Genomic DNA, 9,426 nt, shown 5'->3' with positions numbered 1-9,426 from the left:
GTGTGTGTGTGTGTGTGTGTGTGTGTGTGTTTGGGGAGTGGTAAGTGATTCAGCAGAGACCATTACAAGTCCCTGCTGATCGGCAGTACCACCAAGAAAACTCAATTGTGCAAAGCTGACAAGCATTTCCATTGCAGTATGGGCTTTGTTAAAGTCAATATATGCCTTGTTCAAATTGTCATGTTCCCAGATTTCAGCAAAAACCGAGTACCTGTAATAGAGTCCTTTAGAGAGATCCCCTTTGGAAAGAAGCATTGGTCAGCATGTCCGAGACACAGTTTGGGATGAAGCACGCGGATCCAGAAGGAAGGTGCATCCTGCACTCTACATCCCTCAAGGGGGTGAATGGAGGGTCAGGGAACAGGCAGGAAACACTGTCTATTTTTAATAACCAGGGTGCTTTGCCCTGATTTTGCTGCGAATAATGAGGACAGGAGGAGCGGCTGCTGAACTGATTTGCACCAGTGGTATCTAGCCTGGTGATGCGCAATGAGAGTTGGGAGCTGACCAACTTTCTATAAATGTCTCTATTGAGACTGACATGTATGTTAAGGAAGGAATTTGTACGCAACTGATAAATTATACCAGAGATAAGACCCAAGGTATCCATCCTATAGATTTAGAAGTGCACCAGAAACTAAGCAATCCAACAGTTAGTGCAGGGGTGTTTGAGGGGAAAAACCCCAGCCATCACTTTTCTTTCTTTTAGCCAAATTCATTATAAGCAACAAATTTATTGATAGTCTGATTTCCCCCCAAATATTTCAATATCCTCCTGTAATAACATAAACTTCCTAATTCAATTTTCTCAAACCCATGTACAATAACTTTTTAAAAGTTCCCAAGTGATAACAGTCACACTTAAGTTACATGCAGAAAATACTAGAAGCGGACATATTCCAAGTCCTATGAGAATGAATATTTTGAATGTCTTTTACTAGCTTTTGAGAAACAGAAACATTATGGAGCAAACTATCTAGCTTTTTGGTACTGACCTATGTGTGCCAGAAATGCAAACATTTCAAATCTTTCACCAATTTTTTTACATGACTGGCAGGCTATCAGTCTATCCAAACCATAAAACAGAGCACAATTCACCCGATAGCTAAATTTGCTACTGCTCTTCATTTTTTTTGTAAAAAACGCACTGAAAAAAGTAATTTAATCTGGAGTCCTCGGGTTCAGAGTTTAATGTACTGGCCTGCTTACTGAAAGTCAGTGGTTCAAATTCACCAGTCAGTCTGAGGGAGAAAGAGAGGTAATTTCCACCCACAAAGATTTATAGCTTCAGAAACCTGGTGCAGGATCACCAAGAGTCAGAACAGACTCAAAAGCAGTGTCTTAGTTTTAGATCCTTATTTATAGAGGCTTTCTTGTGTTCAGGTTTGTTGTTCCAAACTATACATATGGACACTATCTATAGGGGGGTTTCCCCCCTCTTGTCATGTACTGTCGAATGGAATCTGACTGGCACAGGAGCAGAGTACTCCTCCTTCTCCAGCAGAGCATCTGGTGGATTCGAACCATGTACCTTCGGACTGCAGTGCAGTTTCTTGCTGCTAGGCCATCAGAGGTCCCTGGTGGGTTTTTTTGTTTGTTTGTTTTTTTGGTTGGGTTATTTTTTTAAATTATGTGATTGCTAAACCTAAACTTTATACAGCAAGAAGAGTACAAAACCAAGTTTTTCATAGAGTGGTCAGATCTTCTCTCTGTAAGGCTCGAGGAACACCATCATGTACACTCACTCATTTTCAACACTTAAAACTACAGGGTAGTATGATATCTAGAAGTCACTCAAACTTGAACTCACTGCCATCAATTCAGTGACCTGGTACTGGGTTTCTGAAAGTGTAAATTGTAATGGGAGGAGATGATTTACCTCTCTCTCAGAGGGGCTGGCAGATTTGAACAGCCCAGAACGCAGACTTCTGGTTAGCAGTGCAATACCCTATGAACTATGCCATCAGAGATCCCTAGAAGTCACTAAATATAGGCAATGGCAACAATACACATTTGCTTAAGACTTTGCAGCTCACAGGGCATTTCTAAGAGCATTGTCATTTTGGTTCTGACTACAACCTGTGAGGTAAAACTCAAACTCATTGTCATTGAATCAACACACATAGCTGATCCTCCATTGGGTTTTCAGAAGTTGGAAATTGCGTGAGAGGAGACAGACTGCTCATCTCAATCTCACGGAGCAGCTGGTATATTTGAACTGGCAGAGAGGCACTGCCTTTCAGTTAGCAGTGCAACTCCCTATGGAACACTTGTGTGTCATCAAGTCAGAACCAGTCGACACACAGCCAACCTTCCAGTGGGTTTTCAGAGAGGAGATTTCCCATCCTTCTCCCGAGGAACAGCTGGTGGATTTGAACCATGTGCTTTTGAGATTAAAGCAACTTCTTACCACTAGTCCACCAGAGCTCCCTATGGACCATTTAAAAAAGAAATAAGCCAAGAAATGTTGAGTGATTTGTCCAGGTTACACAGGACTTGTAGCACATATCAGTATTTCTGCCACAGTGACTGGTGCTCAATTAAGTGTAAGACTGATTTTGGAACTGTGTCTACCTCCGGAATCACTGGTTCTGATTACTCTCTAGTTAACATACACACTCTCACCAACCAGTACTGAGTACTTAGTCAACTTATTTGACAGTTTGAGGTTACAGAGCAGCACATTTTAACTCAAAGAACGTTTCACTGTCAACACCTAATAGCTTAAGCTATAAAAGCTCGTTTTCTCCCCTAAGGCTTTCAAAGGTCTGTTATTCTAGCAAGTGCCATACCTGCAAGAGCAAAATATGAAACAAACAAGTGTACAAATATCACAAAATGAACGTTCATGCTTTCAGAAACAGAAACCAAGCTGTCTGGCTTGGGATAGTGTGGCTGACATCTCAGCAGAAGGTTGGAATTGGGGGTGTCCAGTCAGGTTGGAGGTTCTGCTCATCTGACTGGTGATGGAGGCCATAAGATGTAAGTCAGGTCACGGGTAGCAACTCTTCTGACTTAAGATGTGTAGGGGAAAGTGGGACATCAAGTTTGGGTTTGAGGCCAGAGTTTCTGTTCTGTAGATGTCCTTATTTGATGTTTTCCCTTCAGTTTCTGCATTCAGTCAGTATTTGAAGTCCTTCCTCCTTTTTTTTTTTTTAATCAAGAAGCAGCTATCCAAACAGAACAAGAGAGCATGGCATGGTTTTAAAATCAAGTAAAGTGTGCATCAGGGCTATACCCCTTCTCCATACCTATTCAATCTCCATGCTGAGCAAATAATTTGAGAAGCTGGTTTGAATGAAGAAGAGTGTAGAAATCAGGACTGGAGGAAGACTCTCAACAACCTGTGTTACGCTGAAAGTGAAGAAGGCTTGAAACACTTACTGCAGAAGATAAAAGACTATAATCATCAATATGGATTACATCGCACCATCAAGAAACCAAAGATCCTCAACACCAATAGGCAACATCATGATAGATGGAGAGAAGACTGAAGTTGTTAGTGACTTATTTTTACTTAGATCCTCAATGAACACTCATGAGAGTAGAAGCCAAGAAATCAAAGATGTGCAGCACTGTAGAAAACTTTGCTGTCAAGGACTTCTCCAAGGCGTTAAGAAGTAGAGATGTCATTTTAAAGACTAATGCAAGCCATGGTATTTTCAATTGCTTCCTATTCTTCTGAAAGTTAGACAATGAATAAGGAAAACCAACGAAGAATTGATCCCTTTGAATTGTGGTGTTGGTGAAGAGTACTAAATATCCCATGCACTACCAAATGAACAAACAAATCTGTCTAGGAGGAAGTGTACCAGGGTGCTCCTTAGACACAAGTAAGGTAAAACTTTGTCTCACTCTGAGCATGTTGTCAGAGGAGCCAGTCCTTGGAAAAAGGCATCATACTGGGAAAGAGAAGATGACCCTTAATAAAATGGATTGACATGTTGTTGTTGCTGTTGTTATGGGCCGTTGAGTCGCTTGCGATTCATAGCGACCCTATGTACAACAGCCCTAAACTCTGCTCTGTCCTGTGCCAATTGCACTGTCTCTGACACTCCCATCCCGATTATTCCAGTCACTGAATCAATCCACCTCATAGAGGGCCTTCCCCTCCTGCGCTGTCCCTCCACCCTCCCAAGCATGATGTCCTTCTCCTCACAACATGTCCAAAGTATGTTAGACGGAGCCTCAGAATCCTTGCCTCCAAGGAGCCACCAGGTTTAACCCTTTCCAGGACAAATCTGTTTGTTTTCCTAGCAGTCCATGGTATTCTCAATACTCTTCTCCAGCACCACAGCTCAAAGGTATCAATTCTCCTTCTATCCTCCTTGGTCATTGTCCAACTCTCTGATTCATAACAAGTGATTGCGAAGCCCATGGCCTGTATCAGATACACCTTAGTCTCTAGAGAGACACCATTGCTCTTCAGTACTTTGGAGAGGTCTCTAACAGCAGACTTTCCCATGGCAACGAGCCTTTTAATTTCCTGGCTGATGGTGCCAAGAGTGTTGACTGTGGAGCCAAGCAAACTAAAGCTGTGTACAATCTCAATCTCTTCACCATCCATTCTGATGCTGCCAATTGGTCCAGTGGTGAGAATCTTTGTCTTCTTGACATTGAGCCTCAATCCATATTGAAGGCTGCAGTCCTTGACACTCTGCAGCAGGCGTTTCAGGTCCTCTTCAGTTTCAGCAAGCAGGGTTGTGTCATCTGCATAACGCAGATTGTTGATAAATCGTCCAGTCTTGACCCCACATTTCTCCTCATAGAGCCCAGCCTCCCGGATAATCTGTTCTGCATATAGGTTGAAAAGGTATGGAGATAGGACGCATCCCTGGCGTACACCCTTCCCAATTTTGAACCATGCAGTGTTCCCTTGCTCTGTTCTGACGACTGCCTCCTGGTCCAAGTATAGGTTTTGCATTAGAACGAATGATCAAGTGTTCTGGGATTCCCATTCTTCTCAGAGTCAGCCATAGTTTGTTATGATCCACACAGTCAAATGCCTTTGCATAGTCAATGAAACACAGATAGACATTCCTCTGGTATTCCCTGCTTTCAGCTAAGATCCATCTGACATCAGCTACAATATCCCTAGTACCACGACCCCTTCTAAACCCAGCCTGGACTTCTGGTAGTTCTCTGTTGATGTGCTGTTCTGGTCGTTTTGGGATAATCTTCAGTAGAATCTTGCTTGCATGTGAAATCAGTGAGATTGTTCTGTAGTTTCCACATTCTGTTGGGTCACCTTTCTTTGGGATAGGAACAAATATAGATTTCTTCCAGTCAGTTGGCCAAGTGGTTGTTCTCCAGATTTCTTGGCACAACTTGGTGAGCACATCCAGGGCAGCATCTGTTAGCTGAAATATGTCAATTTGTATACCATCTATTCCTGTGTAGATTGACATAGTGACTTTAATAATGGGTTTGCACATGTCAAAGATGGTGTGGATGACACAGGATAGGGAAAGGTTCAAATGTGTTGTTCATAGGATTATCTACTGCCACGGACCTCTCCAGAGTATTGAAGGGCAACGATGTCAGTCTAGAGACTAAGGTGTGCCATGGTCTTCACAATTACTTGCTATGCATCAGAAATCTGGACAATGATAAAGATGATAGAAGAATAATTGATGCCTCTGAGTTGTGTTGCTGGAGAATAGTGCTGAATATAACATGGACTGCTAGGACAAGAAACAGGTTTGTGCTGGAGAGGGTGAATTCAGAGACTTCAGAGCATATTGAAAGGAAGGGTCATTCCTTGGAGAGGGACATTATGCTTGGAAGGGTGGAGGGTCAGCGCAGGAGAGGAAGACCCACGATGAGATGGACTGATTCAGTTACTGGGGTTATGGGGGTAGGTGTGACAAGAGACAATGAGGTTGGCTCAAGATAGAGCAGCATTCAGAGGTGTTGTACATAGGGTTGCTATGAGTTGCAAGCAACTCAAAAGTACATAGCAACAGCTGACTTCATCGTACCTGACAACAATAAAAACACGAATCTGTAGGATTACTTTGGGTGCAGTAAACCATGGACCACATCCCCAAATGTGTACTAGTGCTTGTATGAAATGAAAGAAAGGGGAAGGCCTTTGGGGACCTGACAGTCACTGAAGTCTTATTCACTTTCTGAGACAGCTTTGTTTAAAGAAGATGGAGGATGCTTGCCATCTGCCTGTGTTTACCGAGCCTTCATGCTGTGCAAGGTCCTCTCTGATACTTAGAGATGGAAGACCATGTTCTCAAAGCATCCCTAGCTTCTCTGGGCAAAATAGAAACATACGCATAGAGTAGAGAGCACAGCACGAGTATGACAATGATGCAGGCCACTGCTTTTCAGGTGTTCAAAGACAAGGAGATGCTCCCAGTGGACTCCTGCAGTAACCAACTCATCCAAAGTTCAGTTTCAGACTGAGCGCTGGCCAATGGTGTTTTATTTCCCACAACCTCTTTGCAGCTCTCAGAGGGTCAGGAGGGCAGGCAGTAAGATGATAGCGCCTTTCAAGTTTCTGATTGCCTATCATTAGCATCAGAAGTAAAGCATCTCAGCATTTCTCCTCCTGAATGATTTATCTGGGGGCTCTAGTGTTCCCTCTCCCTGAGGTATTAGGAGGGAGAGGCTCTAAGTAACTTTGGAAACTGAGACTGAAAGAATATATGGCCAGTGAAAGGGGTGACTGCCCAGTGGAATCATGAGTTCAATGCTAATTTATCAAGAGAGAGAATCTGAATGCTGCCATCTCTAACAGTTTCTTTCTTGTTTTTTTAGGGATAAGACCACGTGAATATGTCCAAACAGCCAGTTTCCAATGTCAGAGCCATCCAGGTAAGTGGACATATTTGCATTTTAACATCACCTCTGCCTGCCACTTCCAGCCCGTTTGCTTAATGAATCATACCCTTTGAGGCTGCTCACCCTTAACCCATGGCTAACTTCAAGAGGAAAGTTCTTTATGAGACTTTAAGGTACAAGTGAGACAAGAGAATGTTTTTGTTTAATTGTTAGTGGTAAGACAAGAGAAGTTTATGAATAAGCTATCTTTTATGAAAACATATATAGTTCTCCCAAATACGTTGGTTTTCATATGTATGTTTTTAAGAACTCACTGAAAGAGACTGAAAATACTAAATGTCTATTTTTATATTTAATTGAGTTTGTTTACCCATCTAACATCCTTTTGTGTCAAGTGTTTTTCTCAAGGCTTGTAATATTTCTCTTTCAAAGTCCTTTCCTTCATGACAAGCAATTCTTTGGTTGCTTAAACTGACATAGGTGTTCCCACCAAAAGGGGAAGGAGAAGCAGGCTTTTTTGACAATTATTAAAGTAATAACTTTAGGTAATAAATACTGACTCAGTTAATGTTGTCATGAATTATTTCTCTCAAGGGCTTTATGTCTGCCTCTGAAGAGGCGACTGTGGGACTGTGGGCACAGCGCTTGGTTGTAAAACTCCATCTTTCCTTTCTATCTGCCATCGAGCCCATCTTTGCTTTCTCCAGAAGAACTTCTAAACTTTTTCTCCCTCTGGGATTGTCTGACTTCTACAAGACATACAACAGTTGATGACTACTGTAGGTCTGACGGCACAAATGCAGTGGCAAGCAGGGGACTGGCTTTTGGAAGGGCAGGCACTCAGCTAGGTAATGAGTGCATGGGAGAGGGTTTTAGAAATCCCAGCACACCTCAGTGTGGGACATAGAGGGACAGCTCTTTCCTGGTCATGACTAATGCATAACCTTACATTGATGGACCCCTAAGTGGCAAGATGTATAATAACCTCCAGCAACCTATCACTGCCAGGGAAGTGCCTGTATAGTTGGCAAAGACTGCACTCCACATTGTCATGCTTATCCCTCTTATGTCCACCTAGTGAGTCTCTGACATTCCCTGGGTGGTATTGGAATTTGTCCCATGTCCCAGATGTGTGGGCATTCTTGAGTCTTTGGACCCTCTCCTGTACCCAGTATGCACTGCATTGCATTTAATAACATGAGCTCTGCAGCAATTGTTGGCGTTTGAATCCCTCAATCGCCTTGTACTTAGACTGGTTGTGGGATCATTGCAAAATTACTTTATCTCTCTGTGCTTCCACTGCTACATCTATAAAATAGGCATGATGATAGTAACTCCCTCTTAGGGATACAAAATGCTTAAAAGAGCATTGCTGCTGTTTGCTGTTGAGTCAGAACCAACTTACAGCTGACCCTCCTGCGGGTTTTTAGAGGCAATAAAATAGCATGTTTTTTGCTGCTGAGTACCATCTAGTGGGAACCAAGTCATAGCTGACTCTCCAGTGGGTTTTCAGAGGCCGTTAATGGCAACAGAGTAGACTGCCCATCTTTCTCCCGTAGAGTAGCTGGTTCATTTGAACCACAATCATTTGGGATTGCAGCTCAGGTTCTTACCATTAGGCCACCAGAACACCTTAGCAAAACAGCACTGACTTACATCTGCCAAAGATGGCAAAGCTGAGTCTCACACATTCTGGGTGTGTTGCTTTGAGCATGATAGGTTCAGGTCTCTTGTTGATAGAGTTGCTAGGAATTGTACTTGGTTTGATGGCACACACGATGACAAGTACTCATTAATTGTCTTTCATCATAATAATTATTATTCAGAATGTTTATATTAAGTGATAAGAAGTAATGCCATTTAATCATTATAGTTTAAGCTCTGGAAGTATTAAAAATAAAATTTCCTTTTTTATTTTATTTTTTTAAATTTCCTTTTTTTTATTTTGTAGGATACATATAGTCTTCTCTTAGCTTAGCTTCACCTTTTTTAGTAAACTGGAAGCATAGAGAATTTTTTCTCTTTAATGATCCTTTCTTGTTGTTGTGAGGTGCCACCGAGTGGGATCTGATTCACAGTGACCCCATGTACAGCAGAGAAAATCCTGCCCAGTCCCATGCCATCCTCACAATCTCTGCTGTGCTTTAAGCTCACCACTGCAGTCACTGTATCAGTTCATTTCATTAATGGTCTTCTTTTTGCTGCCTCTACTTTTCCAAGCATCATGTCCTTCTCCAAGGATTGCTCCCAGCCTCCTTCAAATCTATTCTGAAAGCTCACCAGTATTTTATTTTCTGATTTTGACCTTGGAATATTTTTAGGTTTGCAGTATTTAAAAAGTGGTTATTGACTTTCTCAGTAGTTGCTTTTACATTGCATTTTTAAAAAATCCATCCATCCTACCAACAAAGGTAATTAGGTGGTTCCTTATGGATGTGATATGGCTTTTTCCCAAATATTTTATGTCAGGAAAAAAGCCCAATTTAATGCAATTTCAAATGGAATATTATTTCTTATGGTTAAGTAGTATTTGTACTGTCTGACCTTTTCTTAAGTTAGAACACATGAAATAAAATATAAAAATGGTTATGTTAGACAACAGTTTCTGGTAGAAACATTATTTACTAGGTT

General features: G+C 41.8%; 1 protein-coding gene across 1 annotated transcript in view; it reads left to right on the top strand.

Moving 5' to 3' along the window:
• The window catches only part of LOC102875216 (small muscular protein-like), a 36,310-nt gene that overhangs the window by 1,287 nt on the left and 25,597 nt on the right, over nt 1-9,426 (top strand). The window contains exon 2 of the mRNA XM_006899528.1: nt 6,772-6,828. Coding sequence (XP_006899590.1) covers nt 6,790-6,828 — 39 coding nt within the window. The 5' untranslated portion in view covers nt 6,772-6,789. The remainder of the gene's footprint in view (nt 1-6,771; nt 6,829-9,426) is intronic.

The sequence above is a fragment of the Elephantulus edwardii genome, unplaced genomic scaffold, assembly GCF_000299155.1.
Source record: "Elephantulus edwardii isolate Elephantulus edwardi_28Jun2011 unplaced genomic scaffold, EleEdw1.0 scaffold00260, whole genome shotgun sequence".
Taxonomy (NCBI): domain Eukaryota; kingdom Metazoa; phylum Chordata; class Mammalia; order Macroscelidea; family Macroscelididae; genus Elephantulus; species Elephantulus edwardii.
Note: the sequence above shows the minus strand (reverse complement) of the source record. Positions and strands in the feature narration are given on the sequence as shown.